Source organism: Podarcis cretensis (assembly GCF_951804945.1).
Source record: "Podarcis cretensis genome assembly, chromosome: 5".
Classification (NCBI taxonomy): domain Eukaryota; kingdom Metazoa; phylum Chordata; class Lepidosauria; order Squamata; family Lacertidae; genus Podarcis; species Podarcis cretensis.
The window spans coordinates 27,124,603-27,147,736 of record NC_137174.1 but is presented as its reverse complement, the minus strand read 5'-3'; the positions used below and the strand labels follow the sequence as shown (position 1 = coordinate 27,147,736).

At 41.3% G+C, this 23,134-nt stretch overlaps 1 protein-coding gene across 1 annotated transcript in view; it reads left to right on the top strand.

Annotated features, from left to right (window-relative positions):
* The window catches only part of ANK3 (ankyrin 3), a 388,986-nt gene that overhangs the window by 23,881 nt on the left and 341,971 nt on the right, over window positions 1-23,134 (top strand). Inside the window, exon 2 of the mRNA XM_079975546.1 lies at window positions 2,346-2,384. Within this exon, the coding sequence (XP_079831672.1) occupies window positions 2,346-2,384 (39 nt within the window). The remainder of the gene's footprint in view (window positions 1-2,345; window positions 2,385-23,134) is intronic.

Genomic DNA, 23,134 nt, shown 5'->3' with positions numbered 1-23,134 from the left:
TTCCTCACAATTAAAGCCAAATAGTTTTTCGTCTTGACTGATGGTTCTCTTTATGAAGAGAGAATGTAAATGACTGTTCTGTTTGAACGTTTACGAAATATAAAATACGACATTTCAAGCTTTGTGTTAATTTGGAGGCTGGGGTGTCCATTGAGTAACATTCCTATTAAGAAAAAAACATATGAAAAGACCAGAGATGACAATTGAGATCTTAGGGAGTCATGCATTACTCCTGCTTTGAGTTAAGGCACAGAACATACAGGCCAGTCTTGCAGCTTGCAACTCTGCAGGGGCAAGTAGCAACTGCTCCCAGTGAGCACATGATTGTGCCAACATGAGGGTGATGGAAATACAAAAACTGCACATGCAGGCTTCATCAAGCCGCTGTATTCCAGTAGCAGTACATGGTGGGTGCATCCTGGAGAGAATCTCTTTCTCTTTCATAGCCTTAAAGAGCTAATAGTCTTTTAAAGTTGGGAGGAAAAGTGGCGCTTCCTTGTACAGCCTCATGGTCTAAGGCTAGAGAAAATAGTGGCACGAGTGAGTCTTTCTTGAACTAGACGACTGATCCTGAATTCATTTGTAGGGCTAAAATTAAGTGGGAAAATTATTGGGGAAAGCATTGCAGAACCATGGCTTGTTCCTGCTGAAAACGGCTTCATAAGCAAGCCCACAACCACCACCACCACTACCAAAGAGTCTCCTACACTGTGGGTCTATGACATCACAAAGGGCCAGCTATTCAAAGTTGAGTTGGCCACAGCTCTTATAGCCAGTCCTTGGCTGAGACTGAGGGGCAGAGGACCAGATCTTTGTTAACTCATTTCTCCTATATGTGGCTGTTGTGACATCCTCAGACCATGATGCTGGCACTTCCCATGGTGAGTGGCATTTTGAGTATATAAAACTGCCTTATACTTAGGTCACATGATTGATCTGCCCTGGCAGCAGTAATTCGGGGCTTTCAGTGTGGAAACTTGGGACCTTATGCATATAATGCATGTATACTCTCCTGCTGACTTGCATTTCCTACCACCCACTTTAACCTCCCTCTCATTATAGTCAACACTTTTCAGCTCCCCTTTCCCTATTTTAGTTATCAGGATTGGTAGAAGGATGCTTGTAGACCTGGAATTGCTTCATCAAGTGGATAGTTTAACATCTCAGATGGCTTCCAGGAAATACGTTTTCACTGATATGTTTCAGCTAGAGCAATGAAAAACTTGTTGCGTCTGTAGGAAAGATGGTAGCAGTGGTGGGTTTTTTGGGGGGTGGGCAGGGGGAGGGAAAGTAGGGATGTGGCAGAGTGAGGGGGCAGTGAGATCAGGGGAGCCCCAGAGTTGTGGCAGGAGCCCCACAGCTGTGCACACACCTCCAGGACTACTGTCACCAACCTGGAGTTCCCATCATTGCTGACACCTAACCCAACCCCACCCCTATCTGGATGAGTGCAGTGTGGTCACTACTTGGAGGATGCCATTGCCTCTGCCACAGCCATGACCCACCATTGGAAGTGAATCGTAGTCAGAGACCAAAGCAAGTCTCATGTATTAAAGATGTGCAGTGATGGGGTATCCTATGAACTTGCATGAACCAATGAAGGAAATGAAAGAGAGCTCCACTGGTTTGAGTAAGACCACTTCCCATTTTCCCAGTGATTCTCCAAAGTCTTGGGAAGAGGTTTTGCCTACATCTTCTGTATATTATTCCTATCTGCACTTTGAATATCAAGACTTCATTTTTCATGTTTCTTGGTAGTCTTCCTTCCTTCCTTCCTTCCTTCCTTCCTTCCTTCCTTCCTTCACTGCAAAAAAAGTTGAATGATTTCTGAATCCTTTTTTCCCTTTCAGTAATATATGCTACAGCTTGCAATTTTGTGGTGCACTAGCACTTAAAGGAAAAGTTTGTTAGTCATTTGCAGTAACTTGTCTGCACCAAAAGCCTGGGAAAATAGAAAGGGGGATGAAGGTTCCTATTTTCCAGCAGGTATGTAAGAGGGAAATCCATCTTAGCCTTTCTACTACTGGATCCTACTGGGTCCATCTTGGGACATGTATTTTACATGTAAGGTATCAATGTAGTTCATACGGAAACTTATAAGTTGACAGGAGCTGAGGAGGATCCAGCTCAAGACGATGATGGTGGTGGTGATTAATTTATTACAATTTATTATGAATTAATTTGCTATCTTCATGCCTTGTATATGTTTTGCTTAGGGCTTCATTAGATACCTTTTCCTGCTTGTTGCTATTTTCCATGTTAAACTGCATTTTTCTTCAGAAGCAAGATGTCTGTTGACTTAAGTTTGTTTACCTTCTTTAAAAGTTCTATTTGTTTATTTTTAGGTTTATCACAGGCACCATCCTCCTCAAAGCTCTCGAAAGGTAGGCAAAAAAGAAAAAGGAAAATATGCTTGTTACTGTCCTCTTTTAAGTGGCTGTTTTTTCTCTGTGTTCACATTTCAGTAGTATAGGTTGTGTTGTTGTTAAGTTGTTTAGTCACGCCCGACTCTTCGGGACACCCCATGGATCAGAGCACACCAAGCACTCCTGTCATCCACTGCCTCCCGCAGTTTAGTCAACACCTGCCAGATGACCACAGAGTAAGTTGTGTGTAGAGATGATTGGAGGGAGTATCAAAACATGTTAAAGCAACTTTTATATTCTTAAAACATTGGAATGATCATATTCTGCTTCTCTATTTGACAACAGTGTAATATGCTCTTTAAGCGTAGAATGAAAAAAAAAAATCCCTTCCTTACATAGGACATGATCCAGGCAAAATAAAGCACGACTTGAGCCACAGATCTCAACTGAATAAAGTTATGAGCAACTTTTCCATTGAAATTCAGTGGAACTAAAATGTGTTTTTTAAAGAACTGTGTCCATTGTGTTGTACTTGTCATTTCCCACAACCCAAGGACATTGCAGTATTTGTGGGAGGAATAAAAAAAGAACAAGGTTCAGGCTACTTCTTGGTTGGGGAAAGGGGTAGAATGGCCAAGAATACTGGTTTCTAACAAATAAATTTGACTGCCAGGCTGATGTGCCTTATTTGAGGCCTCCTGGCTGGAGAATATTGCTGAGCCACTACCCTTTGACTCAGTGATTCAGTAGGGGACTCATCGTCTTATCTCTCCAGCCATGCAGAAATTAAAGACTGCAAAGTAAGACGAGGGACCTTTAACCAGCCAGCCAGCATCTCCAGGGAGGTGGAGTCTACCACACTCCATGTGTGGCTGGCCTGTGTAAGGTGTCAGTTGGCTTTAGCTCCCTGCAGAGAAAACATTTTCTGTTCCTCACTTAGCAGGGCCCCTTGGGCCTATCTGCTCTCTGCTTTGACAGGACACTCCCTACATCCCATGCAAGGCTTGAGCTGCCATGGAACTGGAAGGTCCTTATGTTGAATGACTACTTTCAATTACAGAATGGGGAACCTGAGGCCCTTCCAATATTGTTGGCCTGCTACTCCCACCACCCCCAACCATTAGCCATGCTAGGGATTTGGAATCCCAAAAGATCTGGAGCACCACAGGTTCCTCATAACCAATTTAAAGGAATCGGTCTTAAAACGTTGCTTCAGATGAGAAGTGTTGTAGCTGATCGGAAAGAGTCCAACATGTTGACCTTTCATGGGCACTGCATCAAATGGCTAATGCCTGAGGATAATATCAGTGATGGTCTGCTGCGTTTCTGCTTGAGATCCCACAAGTTTAGTTGATGCTCATGATGCTTCCATCTGAGAAGAAAGAAGTATAAATGTTTTCATCCATCCTTTCAGTCATCTTGGTCTTTAAACCTGTGGGAATCTTCAGTGTTTTGAGTTCTGATTTATTAACATGGTGTGTGTGTGTATTAAAAACTGATTGAAAACTATCAGCAGGGATCAGTGTCATGCTTTTTAATAATCTTTTGAAATCCTGGCAAGACAAATTTCCTTGTTTTGCATTCAACAGCATGCAAATGAGACTTCTATAAGAGATAAAAATCATTATTTTAAAAGAGGTGGTTTTTTTTTTAAAAAAAGAAGAAGATAAGGATTGGTATTGCTTTGCATGTTTTGTAGAACTTAGTAAATACGGTAGATAATTAAAATCACAATGGAAGATGTGCACTGGGATGGAAAATGAATAATGTTAAGGTTGCCAGATTGTCTTTTTCTTCAGACTTTCTCTTCTGCTGCAGATAAACCAATTACAATGATTTAAGAAAAAAGTGATCAACAGGTGGCCTGTGGGCCAGCTCTGCTCCAAGGTAATTTTACCTGGTCCTTAGAGGCATTACCAAATTTTAATCAAGTTGTAGCAAGACATGATGTGGTTTAGCCATAGCATCAGGGCTAAATTTAGATGAAGAGAGGCCTAGGCTACTCCACTTGTGAGGCCCCTTCCCATCCCCCACCCTCACGACTAGAAGAAAATGGAAGAGTGTTATAAACAAAATTGAGTGAAGCCAAGGATGATGACAGGTATTTAAAATTTCTCCTGTCAGTTTTAAAATACATATTAAATCAGTTTTTAAGTAAAATACATATTAAAAGTCAGTTTTAAAATACATATTAAGAAGTAAACTACAACCATCAAATACAGCAAGGCTAAAATGTCGTCCCCCCCCCCCTAATCTTCCTCATAGCAAAATCATCCAAAACTTCCTCAAAATTTGTTTGTCTAAGTTTGTCACTTTCAATGTACAGAATGCTCAGTGCGGACAAACTTTCTTGAGACATTGTGGCTCTTAATTCATTTTTAATTCTTTTGAGTCTTGAAAAACTCCTCTCTCCTCCTGAGCAGTTAGTGACCATAAGGCTAAGAAATAGTGGCTTCCTGTTTCCGATCGGACTCCAGCCATTCCGATAATTCAGGGCTGATATGGGGGTAATTAGCCCTGGCAGCCTCCCCAGGGCAGGGGAGGACTGTCTCGACGACCCGCGGTTTGCCCCAGATTGCCGATGTGGCAGGTGGCAGGGGCAGTGGGTCATGGAGCAAAGGACGGACTGATACTCCTGTGATGCCACCCCATAGCCGGACGCATCTGTTTGGAAAAATATAAAGATTTGAAAAACAAACAGACACGCTCTGAACTGACGAAGCTGGGGAAAAGCCTACAGTATGTAGTCTCTGGTGTAAAAGATCGAACTTCAAAGAGATCCTTATCATGATGTTTGGAATCTGGAGGGGCTTGGCATGTTTTTTCTTCTTCTAACGTTAACAATTTGTATTGCATGCCAAGCCTCATTAAGAACCTAAATTGCTCTTCAAAAAGTGAGTACAGATGGACTTTTATATATAATTGGGACCTATTCACAGCCGCTTTTCTTTTAAGATTTGAAATGCCTGTTAAAGACGAAAGCAAAGAACAAAATGGCGTCTACCCACTACGCACTTATGGAATATCTGTAATACCCCCCTGATTAAGAGAAGCAGGAGCTAACTGTTGCTTGGTCATAAAGACTGGAAACAATATTATATATACAACTGTTTGCAAAAAGAAGTTTTTTATTATGAGCGAGAGAAAGGGCTAAATGGATGTCTGGCAGCCCCTCTCTAGGGCCCAGAGGGGGGACTGGTTGGATTCCAGAGGCCAGTTGATTGACAACTGTCTGATATATGGCTGCATTGCAAAGAGTCTGTTTAAGAATCAATCAACAAGGAGTTTTAGAAGGAGGTTTCTCTCTGTTTCTTTGATAACAGCTGGACGGGAAAGATTAACGATTTGGGAGCTGCCAAAATAACAATACTCAAAGAAATAGCTGCAAGATTGCTTCCACATTAGGAAAGGCCATATGAATTTTGTCCTTGTATATAATTTGATAAAGGTCTGTATGAGACAGAGAATGCTCTGCTGTAGGCCTATGGCTTTGTGTCATGTACAGGTGAAAGTGCAAAAGTTCATCAATAAGTTTCAGGTCAATATCATTTGGGTATGCTTCCATCAACTGTTCAACACCTTGCTTAATTTCTTGCTTAGATGCTGTCAAATTAGAAAGAATGGCAAACAATTGTGCAACATCACTCTACACAGTACTACTTCTTTTTAAATTGGCTTCAAGTGCATCTAATATAGGAATAAAGGATTTTATCCTAAACCTGACTCTTGAAGAAAGTGCATCTAAGGCATCAGGTACACTTCTGTCATTTCTTTGCTGTTCCCTCCCTCTTTGTTTCCTTGTTTTGTAGTTGACATTTGGCAAGGTGGCTTTTGCTTGTTTCTCAAGCTCATCAAAATCATCTCTAATTTTCCTTTAAAAATCCAGAAGTGAACTGTACAAACTTGCACAATAACTCAATAACAGGTCTGATTTATGAAGGGCTTTGCTGACCTTGTGAAAATGACTAGCACATGGGTCCAAAAATGCAGCATAAACACAGATTCCAGTTCTTCCATTTTCTGCAAAAGATTGTTAGCTTGGAGCCTGGTCCCATTAATGTCAGAGTCAGGATGAGGTCCAGTTACCAACTGCAGCCTGGCCTCCTGCCTTCTACAGGTAGTTCCGAGGATCCCTTCCCACTGCTGCCTTCCCTGATCCCAAAGGCCTCTCTCTGCCTGTGGGCAGTCTGCAGTGCATGCTACAGGCACCAACAGGCTCTGTTGATGTGTGTGAAAGATAGACTTCTCTGCCTGGGAGGGGTGAGGCCAGTGTCAGTCACATGTGTTTGCCTTGCTCTATTCAAGCCAAGGAGGAGGGAAGGAATGGAAGAGACTTGGGAGAGCTTGCTTGCCTAGTTTATCTGCCCCAGCCCCCCTCCCATTGATTAAAGTGCAGCATGTACCACTACTGACCTGACCCTTGAGCTGGGGAAGGCTGTGCAACTGGTTGTTGACTCTGGGCCTGCTGGCTCTGGATTCTGAGATGGAAAATTCTGGGGTGTGAGGATACTCAACAGCCCAGCTTATCAGGGCAAAAGTCCCTGCAGGTCTCTGCGGTTAGCAGAAGAAGGAAGTTCCAGCCAAATACAGGAGCAAAACAGCGGTCAGTAGACCACAATCTTTATTGTTCCACAGCAGGTCTCCACACAGAGTAAGAACCCCGAACATGGGTTACAAGCTCTTTGAAGACCTTGTGTCCCTACCCAGAATACATTTCCAGAACCATCATTGATACATCACTGATATATCATTATGATGTCACAAGGAGGGAGAAGAGTCATGAGGTTATCCAAGTTCATCAACTTGCCCCAGTTATCAGATCAAGTTCCTAACACCTTAAGTAAAAAATAAAGGTAAAGGGACCCCTGACCATTAGGTCCAGTTGTGATCGACTCTGGGGTTGCGGTGCTCATTTCTCACTTTATTGGCCGAGGGAGCCAGCGTACAGCTTTCGGGTCATGGGGCCAGCATGACTAAGCCGCTTCTGGCGAACGAGAGCAGCGCACGGAAACCAAGCAACGGGAGCTCACCCCGTCGCAGGGATTCGCAGGAGCTGGGACCAAGCAACGGGAACTCACCCCGTCTCAGGGATTCACCTTTAAGTACCCGCCACCTAAATAACAATAAAACTATCTATGCATATCTTTGCCTTCTGGCCTTCCTGAGGATGGGCTGTGGGAACACCTTGCCTCAGGAAACCCATCAATGGATGTTCATTGTTCCCTCAAGGGAGGGGTTCTCTGTACTTGACTGTATATCCCAAGGATTATGGAGGAGGGTAGTATCCAAGTTGAGTACATGACCTCTCGCTTAGAGGATTATGGAGGAAGGTGATGTCCAAGTCTGCCTTTCCTTTTGAAGCAACATGGCATTGAAATGGAAGAATTGGTTATGGCATTGATTTTATGTGATTTTCAAAGGTTAGTAGTCCATCAGCAAGTCAAGTACAAAGGTATACAATTTTGACACTTTCTTGCAACAATTCAACAAGTTTTGCCAATAGAAACCAGAAGGGATACAATTTGCAAGATTTCTCCATTAACAGTGTAAAGGCTTATTATCCTGGGGTTTTGAGGGAGGAGAGGTGTTGAGAGGTGACACAAATGATTTCCAGTAAGTGCCCCCCTTCATTTCCATAACAAGTCGTTGAGTCTGTACTCTGAATAGTGACACCAGGGACCTAGAAGTGGCAGTGCTTGTCAGCCCAGCCCCTGCACAGTCTCATCAGGGCTGGCCTTAAGGCAGTTGGAGCAATTGGACCAAATTGGGCCCCGCAGGCTGCTCCTAAGGGAGCCCCCTGCACCAGGGCAATCTAGATGGATTGTATTTATATCTCTAAGATTCCAAATTGGGCCCCATTGGCTAGCCCTGTGTCTCATAGTCGCTGGGCCTGAGTTGCCCTGCCCTCACATGAAGTCTTGGGTTTGCAATTTTAGGAGAGGGGAGACTGCAGCGCTGGAGTGGGGAGTGGGCAGGCTGGCGGGGCCCCCTAGATTTAGAGGTCCTAGGCTTCAGCCTACTTAGTCTATACATAAATCCGGTCCTGCATAGCATCAAGTTGAAAGGGAAAGAAAAATATAAGCTATTAAAAAGGGATATATTTAATGTCACAGCTCTTTTGATTTTGTATTCAGCACTGTATATAAATGTATTTTTATAATAATGCTGTGTTTGAATGCAAGGGGCCAACTCTGCATTCAAGGCACTTGACCACTTGTGGGGGTTCAGTTTGTATGGCAAAATAGACCTTTGGCTTCTTGCAATACTGAATGGAGATCAGCAAATTTAACCATTCCACATTTAGGATTTTTGGGGACTGTATTTTGAAACAACAACAACAAAAGCATAACAGCTTACGGCAAGAGTAGCTAACCAGTGGCATTCCAAATAATGTACCATCATCCTACAACTCCCATCATCCTGAGAGCTAAAATTCGACAACATATAGAGGGGCACAGGTTCCCCAACCCTGACTTAAAGTAACCTGTAATTTAAGTTGTAGAAAACACCGTTCACACAGTTCAAGCCCAGAGATGCTGGGTTCATGGAGGGGGAAGCCCAAGTATGTCTACTGTTCCTGCCCCTGGATTTCACATGTTGAACGTCTCTGAATTTGGATTGGGTGACATAACAGACAACCATGGTTTGGTGCTATGGGAACAAGCCTGGGCAAGGACCAGACATAAATGCTCTCTTCCTGTTTCCTTCTCCAAGATTGTGGGTTCAAGGTAGCAATGGGAAGCATCTGCTTGCTAGTTTAACTACAGTTTATTGTCATGTCTGGACTGAAATAACCTGTGGATAGTTTGAGCCAATGGCTTTTTGAAACAAGCCAAGATAATAAACCACCAAATACAAGCAGTTTCATTAATGTTATGCTAAACTACGGATTAGCATTGTGTCCCATACAGTTCAATTAAATATGCTCCACAGTGCATGTACAATAGTGAGTGCAATGCTCTAACTGAAATTATGTGCACACTTACTTGGCACATAAATTCAAGTCCACATAAATTCAAGTGGATTTGTTTTCCAGTAAACATGCATAGGACTTGCATTTGACTTGAAGTAGGGCTGATGCTAAAATTGCAGCCTTGCGATGAACTCCTCCATCTGCAAATTGTAGTTGTCTGATTCCTGACAATATTCTGATATGTCTTTCCTCGCTTACACCAGCAGCAGTCATGTGTCCTGACATCACTGGTAAGTTGAACTGCCCATTTGTTGAGGTGGAGAAAGGAATTTGATGCAGGGTTCCCATTTTCATCCTAGTTTGTTCCATGTATTTTTTTGTAACCTGCACTTCTCCACCACAATGAAGGCAATTAGTAACACTAGAAACTTATTTGTATTTTTCACACCATCTTTTCTAATGGCATCGTGCTTTTATACTCTTGTTGAATTGTTGGTTTTATTTGTACTGCCATTTTTTGTTTTAATTGTGTGTTGTAATTTTTACTGTCAGCCACCCTGTGGATCTGTGAATGGAAAGTTGGGGTAGGAATCCTCTAAACTACTGCAGCCTTGTTTTCCCTGTATCCGCTTCCACTGTTTATGAAACAGCTGTTTCACAAAACAGCTCCTGAATTCTAAGCATTGTTCCCCACCCCACACACAAATGGCTTCATCTATGCAGCAGAAATGATTAATCCTGTTCTGGAAAGGCCATGCCGGCTGGGCTTTTCTCCAGACATCCATTATGTAATCACTTTCTTATAGCTGTACAGTTTTCTGTTAGTTGCAAGGGGGGTGAAGTAAGTGGTTTTCAGCTCAGGCACTGAGACTTAAATGAAACAGTGAGCTGAGGACAAGGAGAGCGTTCACAGTCCTAGGTGTGCCCATCGCAATCAGCACAATCCAGAAGTTGTTCAGCAGAAAATTTTAGAATACCAGACACTTCCAAGATTCTACTCAATATTACCCTTAGCTATTCAATTGTACAAGGAGTAGGTGTGCCTCTGCTCAAACCTCTTTGCCACACCTTTCCCTGAGCTTGCATAATGGGGAAGTTGATTTATGAAAATATGTGTCATGCAGTCTAGAACAGTGGTTCCCAACCCTTTCCCCCATGGACTACTTGGAAATTGCTGAGGGTCTAGTTCTAGTTAATCCAGAGCACTTTTGTCTCTAGTTCTGGCCATTGATGGCTCTGGCGCCCTCCGCTACCAGTGTTGTGACCCTTCAATAGAAAAAAAATTTCCCTCCTTTGCCCTGGAGGAGCAGTCTCTGCTATTTGAATGTGTTCATGCCATGGTTTTCCCTCACCACTGATGCACCATTGTGTTGGGGAGTGTGCCTGCCTAGGAAGTGGTTTTGCATGAGGAAAACTGAAAGTCTCTTTCATCCATCAAAGAGGGAAGCCCAACTCTGGAATCTTTGTTAGGACCTTTTTGGCCTGAAGGACAGTATGTGGAAAGCTGTCAGTATATAAAAGTTCTTTCAGAGCCGTGCCTGCATGTTTTCATAGCTGCATGGATTTGGAGGTTAAACTGCCTAGTTCTGCAGCATCACATCCCTTTGTATGCACTTACAATGAATCAGCAGAATTGTCCCCAAATACTAATTCCAAAGGCTGTTTTGTTTTATCAAGAACTCATTAACAAATGTAAATATTATATCTCCGTTTCAGCTCATCTGTATGTTCACTGAATAAAGTCATTTGCTAAAGTAAACTCTTTTAAACTTTTAAAGTTCCACATTACACACTCTGGATTATTCTAAATTGGTCTCCTGGCCATTTTCATTTTCATTCCTGCCCACCTATTGTAATTTATTATAATCTACTCAAGTCATTTCCCCAGTGCATGTTGAGCTTTCTCTCCAGATGTCAGCAAATGATCTGCACAGGTTGCATATATTAAAAGTTCCTAGTGATCACAGCTTATTCAAAACCATTGTGTGTGTGTGTGTGTGTGTGTGTGTGTGTACAATAGCCTTCATGGAGCCCAAAATTTTCATGCTGCCAACTGCTGGATTTCACTTCCACTCATTTTAAACCTGATGGTTTCTTTGTTGGAGAAAAGCAATTGCACACCTCACAGGGAAAATGTGTTCAGTTAATTAAAATCTTAGTATTCCTTCCCGGCATCATGCAGTATAAAATATCAGAATGGAGACTAGAAAGATCTGCAACAGCCCCCAATATGGTCCAGAAGGCAACACCCTGGATTGAAGACTTGGATCTGAAGAGAGGTTGCAGTCAATCATACATTTCATGTCTGGTAAAATTTAAAACAGTAATTCTACAGGTGCAAACACCCAAACTGATATTGGATTGATCTTTTGCCCTAACTTTGTAGTGCAAGCTTTAACTATGTAGCCTTGTAAGAGGCATCACTGCTACTGCTAGCATTCAGCATTGATATTTGTAGGGTGCCAGGGGACAACTCCCTGTTCTTACCTGTTATTGCCAAACATTGCTAGTTCGAGGTGCTTCCTGTGTTATGGAAGGTGGTCTCCCCCTTCTCCCCATGGGTTCTCTCTACTCTATTCTTCCTCTGCAGAATCTACAACTCTTTCCTAAAATTCTCTTGAGATGCACATCTGCCCTAAATGAACTATAAACCCTGAACGAAGCTCTTCCTACAGGGAAGGTGTTTGCTCCTTTCTCTCTTCTGACATGCCTAGCTTGTGTGGGGAAAATTCTGCTGGTTGCCTACTGCTGGTCTCAGCTAGCATGACAGTACCATTCAGAGAGCCACTGAAACCTAATAAGGCATGGAGGGCAAAAACATGCAATTCTGCTTCTCTGCAATGTTTTCCTACAAGGACTGCAGAATTTCCAAAAATACCAAGAATATAATAAGCCCTTCTGGATGTGATCAAATGCTAATTTAGTTCAGTATTCAGACTGGTCAAGCATATACCTACAAGCAAGGCATGATGGTGATAGTGTTCTCTTGTTCATGTTCCCCACACGATAAGATCTACTGGTAGTTTTATCCTCAGTGAATTTTTCTAATCCCACTTTAAAGCTGTGCAAGAGGGTGGCTATTACTGAAAATTGTGGAAGTGAATCCCATATGCCTCACTTGATATCACACATTATCCTGCTTCTTGCCACTTTTAAGGGACTCTTGTCCTCTATATCAATATTCACATCCATGAACATTTGTATTATCTAGTGGGTGGACATAGCAGACGATACAGAGATTTCTGCAAGTACAGTGGTACCTTGGGTTACATACACTTCAGGTTACATACACTTCAGGTTACAGACTCCGCTAACCCAGAAATATTACCTCGGGTTAAGAACTTTGCTTCAGGATGAGAACAGAAATCCTGCTCCGGCTGTGTGGCAGCAGCAGGAGGCCCCATTAGCTAAAGTGGTGCTTCAGGTTAAGAACAGTTTCAGGTTAAGAATGGACTTCTGGAACGAATTATTTACTTAACCCGAGGTACCACTGTAGTTCTTTATAAGTAAGCTGGAACTGAACTGAACAGCAAACAGCTCAGCTGGCCTGCTTTTATAGGCAGCCGGCTGTCAACACTGTAACAACAACAGCCCAGGGTTTCCTGCCTAAATTAACTTACCGGTACGTGGACCTGAGTGAAAACTATATACACAATACCCCCTGGTGGCCAGGGTGAGAACTTCAACACATAACAATTTGTATGACCAACCACAAATTAAAATGTAAGTGAATGCACAGAGAGAATTTTATCAAATACATCAAGTGTGTGGCGCTGCTCCATTCATGATCATAGGTTCATTCTAGAGATGGATAACCAGTATGGGTTAATTAGTACATCCAGAGCCATTAATCTCTGGAATATTCCTTCTTTAAGTGTAATATTTTTTTAACCTAAGAGCCATTCCAGTTTACTTTCATTCTGCAATAATGAATCTTAAATTGTAACTGGATATCATAGCCAAACAAATTGAGGCAGGAAACAGCTAGCAATTTGCAAAATAAAACTGTATACTGTTTCCAGAACATGAACTTTTTAAAGGCATCCCATGGAATACCATTCCTCTAATGTTTTCCATTATCCTCCTAAGCATAGCCATTAGTGTTGAAGGCCGCTGATGATCATCTTTCCTTGAAGCAAGCTAAGATGCACTGCCAAATATCTAATGCAGAAATTGCACATTGGATAATGTGCTGGGAATTTCCCTGCAAGAAAACTAGAGATGATTGCTGAGCTGGAAAGTTCTTTCTGTATTCATTGAAAGGTTACTCTTCTTTGGTTTTAGGAAATGTGGAGAGAAGCTGCTGTCTAATGGTTTACATTTCTTGATAGTCACTAATGCTATCCACAGTAATCTAACAAATGAGCTACTGGGTTAAAACCAATGCATTCTAATTACTGCCCTGGTGTTTGTACAAGAGGTTCTTTGGACAAACAGTGCATCTTAATGTTAAAACTGCTGCTATAGGCAGTATTTCCTTTTGCGGGGGAGCATTCAGTCACAGTCCTCCTGTAATCTGACATCAAAACCAAGAGTATTTGTATCAGGTGGTAAACTGTTTTTAAAGAGCCAGTCTAGAATACTGAAAATAAGACAGACAAAATTCCCTAAGACTTCAGTAGGAGGACTGAGCATGAATTTTAGAGGGCTTATTGAAATGAATGGGACTGGATTTGACTGGATTAGAGCAATTGTTCACTATTTTTCATATTGCAGTTGATAAATGCATGGCTTTTTTGACCATTTACTTACAGGAGTATATATGGTTGTATGCTGTAGCTCCAAATGATCACAAAAATTGGTGGTAATTGGTGGAATCTAGTAAAAAAATCTGTTCATGATACTTACCAACTAGGTTGAAAGTTGTCTTGATTGAATTTGTTTAAAAAGGCAAAGTGATTAGAAAATATAAATGCTTTCAGGGATTCATTGCTTGCTGTTGCTGTATTAAGTGTCAGTTTCCACATCTGTAACTTTGTGAAGATGTGAAAATCTGGAAATACTCACGCTTGCTATTTTGTTTCCTTTTTGCAAAACCAACATCACCCTGATGCCTGTCCCCTTTCAAGTATTGCCACCAGATGGATGGATAGATGCATGCATGCAAAGAAGCACTAGAGCAGGGGTCACCAATATTTTTGGTCTAGTTGGCCTATTTTTAAATTTCAGAGAATTCTGGGGGTGCTAGTCACAAAATGGCTGCCATGGCTGCTGTGGCATAACACAAAATGGCTGCTATGGGGAGCATGGCATAACACAAATTAGACAATTGCCTCTGACAACCTTATGCTTACCATGGGCATTCATCTATTGGTCCTGTTTATGGAGATCATACACAAAGGAGGAGGGAGGGAGAGAGGCTGATATCATTGCTGTCTAATAACAGGGAGCATTCATTGGTACCAGGGGAAAAAATATACAAGATAACCACACCATTCTCTTTTCTCGGAAATAGCTTAGAAAGTACCTCCACATATTGCCCCATAACTTTCATTCTAGGAGGGCTAGAGGCTTACTTAAAAAAGAAAGTGAAATCTTAGAGTCTGGGGCACCTGCCAGGGGCACCCCTGGAAGCCTTCACAGGCACCATGCAGACACAAAGGTTGATACACCCTGCATGCATCATTGTAGCAGTCTGAGCCAGAAATTGCCTTCTGTTTGATCATATGGATTGAACTAACAGGTATAAAAATTGAAGGACCAAATTTGGCAGTTGCATGGAAATTGCTGGAAAATAAATGCATAGCATTTGATAATTTCTGTGACGGAGCTGTGCAATTGCAAGAAACCTGGAGAGAATGTTGATGTGGCTAACTTTAAGGGCCCATTAAAAGGCTCACCCTTCACATACCTGAATTTTTTTAAAAAATATCATTTTAGATAAAGCACTGCTTAAGGTACGTACTTGCTGTATCATCAGCGGTGGTGAGTTGGATTCTGCCAACACTTGGACCTGGACTATCCTGACAATTTTGATTTGGCACAGAAAAGTTTAAAACTGTTCACAAGCAAGTATTGGTCCAAATACAATATACAATAGAAATAAGTATCCGTTAGTGAAAGGTGGGGTGAAGGTCACCACATCTTAATGTCTGTGCCTGACAATATTAGGGCTACTCTAGGGTTTCCAGCTGGCTTGTTGTATAATGAAGTATATATCTTGGCCACCTTCTTAATGCAGTGTTTACTCAAGGATTTTGAGAGGGCACAAGAATTAATAATGCCAAAAATCAGAAAGATCTAAAAGAAAGGGAGAATGGGGGGAGTTTGTTTGTTTTTACTTTAAACCATTCTGCAAAGTGGGTGGTAGGCAACTAACTTTTACTCAGAGTAGACCCATTGAAATCAATGAACATGACTAAGTTTGGTCCATTAATTTCTGAGTAAAACGTAAATTGGATACCATCTCTTGCATTGCATTATAGGCAATGGTATTTTCCTGTTAATGTGCATAAAAGCCATAGTTTGTTTGAAGTAGATTTAAGCAAACAAGATGTGCGCCATATTGGGACAGGAATATTGGCCTTGTGCATGAAGGGAAAATGTTTAGTTAACCTGTGCTGGGCTGTTGCTTAAGTTGCTTGTTTAGAAACCAAGGAATATGCCTGAGAATCATTTCCATGACGGAATACATGGAAAAACAAAAAGAAAATGCCTTGTGTGAATTCTTAATAGAATGACTGAGTGGTGGGCAAGGACCAAGAAGGCCTGGGATGAAATCCCCACTTGGCCATGAAGATAGCTGGCTGACCTTAGGCAATTATCTCTGTCTAGCCTAGCCCACAGGAGTGTAGTGAGGATAAATGAGACAGGTTGTTGTTGTTTTTTTAAATCAAGTTCAGATAAATGATTTTGAAGATCTTGTTTTCCCCAAACATCGTTTAAATGATGAACATGGGATCAAATGGGACTGCACTGCCAGCAACCAAAGCCCTATGGAATTCTATCTGCCCAACAATGCAGAGGACAGCCTTATGCTTGAAAGAACCCTCTGCTTGGAAGATTGTTCAATCCAAGTCTAGTTTAAAGATAAGGAACCATAAGAAAAGAGAGAAGGAATATTGAAGTTGCCCAGGGTCAGTCAGTAAGGAGAACAGACAAAGCAGGCACACAGATTAGCTGGTCACAGTCTTCCCCAGTCTGGTGAGATGTATTGCATTTCTATTTAAATAACAGTAAGCACTCCAAAATTTGCATATATACATGTAAATTAATATATTAAATTTTTATGCAAATTTCTGTCACCTTTCTTTGGTGATAAGTACCTGTGCCAAAATCCTACATCCACTGTGTAAACATAGAAGGAATAGATTTTTTTTTAGTTCATGCCATTTCTGCCCCAAATTGTCTGTTTTAGGAACTCTAAGCTGGCTATTATCTTCGATGGCTGGTATTCATGACACAGTGAGTTAGCCTGGATAGTGAAGTTGGTTAGAGTGTGGTGCTAATAACGCCACGTTTGCAGGTTTGAACCCTGCATGGGACAGCTGCCTATTCCTGCATTGCAGGGGTTGGACTAGATGATCCTCAGGGCCCCTTTCAAACTCTACAGTTATATGCTTCTACATATATATAGTACAGTATATGCTACAAGCCATGGTTCCACCAGGAAAGGTGAACAAAGGTTAAAACCCTACCTTACAGCTTGTTGTGTCCACGTTTGTTTTCTGACATGTTTTACTGATTAAGAGTTACAATTTAATTTGGGGTGTGTGAGAAAAATAAAAACCTGGAATTTCATAGAATCTGTTGGAAAAGCTAAAGAACAGTGCTCAACTCCCTGAAGCCACACATAAGTTTCTATGTGCAACATAACAACAATAACAACAACAATAATTTTATTATTTATACCCCACCTATCTGGCTGGGTTTCTCCAGCCACTCTGGGTGGCTTATAGCACATATAAAAACATAGTAAAACATCAACTATCAAAAACTTCCCTATACAGAGAAGTTTGAGTGAAACAAACCTGTGCAACATTGCATTAGACCAAGCAGTCTCTTTCAGCTTGCTTAATTGTTATTGGCACATGCCCATGAATCAATGAGTCAAATATTTTTACACTCTTTTAGCTGAATTTAGTTTCTACTCAATGCCAGCCAGACAGGCATGGAGACTGGATTCTTCTCTCTCCCCACAAAAACCAATTGCAGTATAAATTGTAGATGGTGTGAAGGGGCACAGTTTACTAAATTGGGATTGGGTGGCAAGATTCACAGGCTTGTGCTTGAATAGATTCAAAATATAATTTTGAAAAGGCAATTACACACACACACACACACACACACACGTTATATTTGCTACTTATGATAATTTTAGCAATGCTACGAACAAATGACTTTTACTCCATTAATAACTGAGGTTATGCCTAGGTAGTCATTCTGTTGAAAAACATGTCAGTTAATTAAAATAAAAAGACTAAAAAGGTTGCCTGGTGAAAGCTGAGCAGAAGAAACCTTATCAGACATGTACCTTTGCAAGTCTTTCAGATTTTTTTGTTGAATCATCAATTCAATTAAAGTGAGTGAGGTTGAATTCCTAAACCCACTTACCTGGAAGGAAGTCCCACTGAACTTCGTGGGATTCTGAGTAAAATTACATATAATGGGGTTGCAGGGTAGAGAATTATGAGTTGCCATATTTTTTGCACCATAACACTCACTTTTTTCCTCCTAGAAAGTAAGGAGAAATGTCTGTGCTTGTTATGGAGGGAATGCCTACGGGTGGCATGCCTACGGATTTTCCTCCTCTAAAAACTACGTGCGTGTTATGGTCGGGTGCGTGTTATAGAGCGAAAAATACGGTATTTTAATATGTTAGCAAATATAAGAATTAAGTTTTGGAATTCCAGTGAAAATTTAGATGTAATATATCTATACTAGTGAGGAGTGCTCGATGTTGCCCAAGAATATGTAGAAACCCCAAAATGCTGTGTTTTTAAAATGGATAGTGTTTGGGGTTAGTTTGGATCAGTCATGCCAAAAATCAGGCAAGGTTATGCCACAGTCACCTTTTGATCTGCCATCTTGATTCAAAATGGTGCCCAGCACCCAAACATTACCAAGGACCCTCACACCCACCTTAGGAACCTTCATGCTGAGCTTGGTGATCAATAGGTGGCCAAGCCTATGCCTGTGTCAAAAAATGGGCAAAGTCAGAATGGCAGCCCAGTAGCCCGACACTGAAAGAAACTGCTGCCCCACACCTTGGGGACCCTTGTTCCAAATTTGGCAATGATACCTAGGGAGGCAGCTTGTACCTATAACTTTTCAAAATATATAGTAGATACGAATGTATGAAGTAAATAAGCCAATATTCTTTTGCTGGTGCAAAAAGAAAACTTATTTACTACATGGATTTCTCTCCCCTTAGTGCCACCTTTTCAGGGAGTTCATTAAAGCAAACGAGAGACCTTGTCCCCAGTCAGGGTTAAATGAATAGCACACAGCAGCAGATTACATATGACACAGGTGCCAGCAGAAACCATTCAAACTGCAAAAAGGAGCCTCCTGTAAGTACATCGTGTCCTAAGTGTTCTCCAAATCAGCTACTTCCATGGATTCCAGTGTCTACTACGAAGCTGCTCTTCACCAACTGCGCATGGCAGCCTCATTAGCTTTTTGTCACCAAAAGTGACTTGTTGCTGGTTGTTCTTCTTGAAATTCTCCCTTTCCACTCCACATGGGCTCCATGCCTCCTTCCTTTTCCTTGCATGTGTTTATAAATAGAACTGTCCTGGTAGACTTCATTTGGCCTACCCTGTTGTCCTCTTATGCGAGTTATTTTTTGATCTAAAAATAGAACTCTGCTAGTAGATCTGCATCGCCGGGATTCTGAAAGTTCACATATAAACTGGGCTGCAATTAAGCAATGTGTTAGAAAACCGTATGGCTGACATTTCTGCTCACAGTCTTCACATTTTGATGCCACACAGCCTCTGATATAATAACTGTTAAAGAGTTGCACGTCAAAACACTTCTTGAAATTTATCAACGAATAACCAAAAATATCTCATAGAAGCAAGAAACTTGTAGATCTTAGTAGAGATAGAAGCTTTGAGGAATCCTGAATTTATTTTTTTATTTATTGAATTTCTATCCCACCCTTTCTCCCAAAGGAGCCTAGCACGGCAGAACTTAAAGAGAAAATTAATAATAATAATAATAATAATAATAATAATAATAATAATAATAATAATTCATAGCGGAGTTCAGAGTAATTGTAATCAGTTTCCTATAATGATTCCAGACCCAATGAATTGTTTCTTTGATAAAAGCAATGTAGCATCGTTGCTTTCTCTTGGAAAAAAAGAGAGGAAGGCAGGCAAAAGTCAACTGTACTTTCTTCTTGCACCCCACACTCTACCATCAACTAGCCTGCAGGAAGTGTCCCAAGGGCTTTAAAGTATGTTAATATTGTGTTATGGTGGTAAGCTGCCTTGGAAGGGTCTCTATTCTGAATGGCAGGATATAAATTGTAATAAATGAACAAGGTGTCTGCATATAAAATTCCCACTCCAGAAATCATTGTAAATCTTTATAGGGTTCTAGGAGTATTAAAACAAGCCCCGATGTGTGATGGAAGAGCACTGTGCATTTATTAAGTAATTCTTTTGCAAGGGCTAGGGCCACTTCACACACTTATTGGATCCTAAAAAGGTAAAGGGACCCCTGACTGTTAAGTCCAGTCACAGATGACTCTGGGGTTGTGGCGCTCATCTCGCTTTACTGGTCGAGGGAGCTGACGTTTGTCCGTAGACAGTTTTTCTGGGTCATAAGGCCAGCATGACTAAGCCATTTCTGACGAAACCAGAGCAGTGCACGGAAATGCCGTTTACCTTCCCACTGGAGCGGTACCTATTTATCTGCTTGCACTTGACGTGCTTTCGAACTGCTAGGTTGACAGGAGCTGGAACCAAGCAATGGGAGCTCACCCTGTTGCAGGGATTTGAACCACTGACCTTCTAATCGGCAAGCCCTAGGCTCTGTGGTTTAGACCACAGCGCCACCCGTGTCCCTCTGTTGGATCCTACTTACCGGAAATATATTTAAAGTTACGCTGAGACGCTGCCAGAGCCCTCTCACTCCCTTCCCAAAGCATGGATGGAAGGGGGAAATAAGTAAATAAATGTAGAGCAGAGAGTGTTGGGTTTCCTTGGGTCTCCATTTACTTATTTATTCATCCCCCCAACACCACATAAGGTTGCAATCGCATAAGTAAAGCAAACACAATTTGCGGGCTTGCTGTACTTGTACACAGCGTGTGTTTGTAAATGTGTTGTGTTCTATCCACACTTTACATTTTTAGATGTACACTTCTAAGATCTTTTAAGGCTACACCCAAAGTGTGAAGTGGCCTCCCAGGTTGTTCACAGCAGCGTAATTAGAATATATGCGTTCAATGAGGTCGTAGCTTTTATTTATAAGTGTTTTCTCCAAATCAGCCAGCAGAGAGCACTTTCTTTTGCAACGTATCATCTAAGCAAGGATGCAAATCTAGGGAAAGTACTAGGGTTTTGTTTTGATTTTTTTTTCCCGGCCTAAAAAAGGAAAACATAACAACTGGTTTTGCATATTTCTGTACAAGCACCTCTTTCATAAAACCCTGCTGTCTAAGGTTTAGTTCTCACCAAGGTAGTCAAACCTTTATTTGGGCTGCACTCATTCAGGCTGCAAGTGGGGGGCCATGGAATTGAATGTTTCCACACACACAAAAATATGAATTCAATACACACAGAAAACTAGAGGAAGGATAGGCATGAACCTTTTGTCTGACATCAGGTTTTCTATTTACAGGGATTAATTTTATTTCATTTTTAGAAGTATTCAGTCACTTGAGTCTCCACCTGCAATCTGTTCAGGTTAAGGTTTATTACCTTGATAAAAACTAGATCTAATTGTTCCCTCACTTGTCAGCAGCGTTTCAGATTACAGATCTCTCTTCAATCTGCCCTCCATTTTAGGAAAATATTAACGTTACTCGGCTTCCGGTATTTACCAAAAATAGATGTTTCTGTAACCTACTTAGAGTCAGAAACTGCTATTGCCCATGTGTCATTTGATTGTGCTTTCTTTAAATAAATAAATAAATAAATCATTATTCATAGAGACCCAATTTTTAATAATCTAGTAAGTACTATAGGAGTATGCAAAGAAGCAGCTTTCAGAAGCAAGAATGCAATGGTATTATCAATTACCACCTCTATTTTATTTTTTTTACAAATCAACAGGGTGGTACATATATGAGGAAGAAACAGAATGGGAAAAAATGATGGTTCATTACAGAACAACATGTAGGTCCAGTTTGCACATAACAATAAGCAAACGATGGTTTGGCACAAGTGTGTGTGTGCTCAGGTTCCCGTAAAGCTGATCACAGCTGATTTGCTTCTCCTTTGGTCCTGTTGCTGTGAGCTATGGTTTGGCTTAGCATGCCGTCTGAACTTTGGCTTGTGTTTGGACTTGAGTCAGTCAAATCATGAGCTGTTAACCAAGAACAAACCTTTGTTACAGTTTGTGGTTTCTCTGGAGTGAGGCAAACTACAAGCCTGGGCTTGGATGACATGCGAAGTCAAACCCATGGTTTATCTCACAGCAGCATAGCAATAGCTGAGTTGGAAGAGGATCAAAGCCATCATGATCTCCTCTCTGGAGACCTACATATTAAGACAAGGTTTGACTTAGTGTTATGTAGCAAATCTGGATCATACAGAACAACATTACACTGACTCAGTTTGTGTGGAATGATAAACCATAGTTAGTGGTTTACTGTGAACACACTTTTCTGCACTGTTTGTCTCCTCCCCACTAGCACATGTGGAAAACAAACCATGAGCCATTGCTTAGCAGTATTTCCATATCAAGGATTGTGTTTTTCATACTCCAACAAGCCAAGTGAGTAAGTAAACCAAGAACAAAGCAAAACAAACCATGGTCATAATTCTCCGATCATAATTCTCCGATCATAATTCTGAGCCAGGGAACCATGGTTTGTTTCTTCCCTGTGTGAGTAGGGAGGAGACAAACAGACCAGAAAAAATTGATCAGGATAAAACCATGGACAAACAAGCTCAGTAGCATCTTTGCATCCCACCCCAGATGTGTGTTCAAATAGCAGTCCCCTATGCCGTACCACATATTATTTTCATGTGGCTGCTCCCCACACCTCAGTGGGTGTTGCTGTAGAGCCCCCAAAACTTTGGGGGCTTCCGGAAGGTGCTGCTAGAAGGGGGAGCTGAAAAGCCTGTAATTCAGCAGAGCACCTTTAGTATATAAGGGATTTAAAGCTATTTCTGTATATAAGGGATTTAAAGATAATTCTTAAATTTTCATTGCATCAAAAGCCAATGTGCTGGGTAAGTGTATATTTCTACCCAACCCATTTTGAATGTTTTTATTAAAGATTTCTTTAACAGTGTAGGGGTCTAGAAGTGATAGAATGGTTTCTCCATCTACTTTACCCCCTGTTTGTGTGAGACCTGTACATATCTAGCCAAAACATTTTGCTGAGTAGGTCAGCAGTGTGTGGAAATTTGATCCAGAAACCCTCCACGGACTTTGGAGATACCACAACTCAAGCATGTAGCACTTTCTCTGTGAGACCTACATCGGGGGGGGGGGGAGGGAAGAGAAGAAATTGTCTATCAATCTTCTGTCATGAATACATGCTGGCATGGGACTGGCTTAGGAGATACAAATAATTGCAAATCTCTGTTTTATGGAAGTAGTTGGCGCTTTTATGTGATAAATAATTGAAAGGGTAATCAATCTTAATGTTAATATAAATAATTTGAAGTGTGCCTAAAGGAGTAGGGCTGGATAACTATGAGAATTGAACATTAATTCATCAGGACTG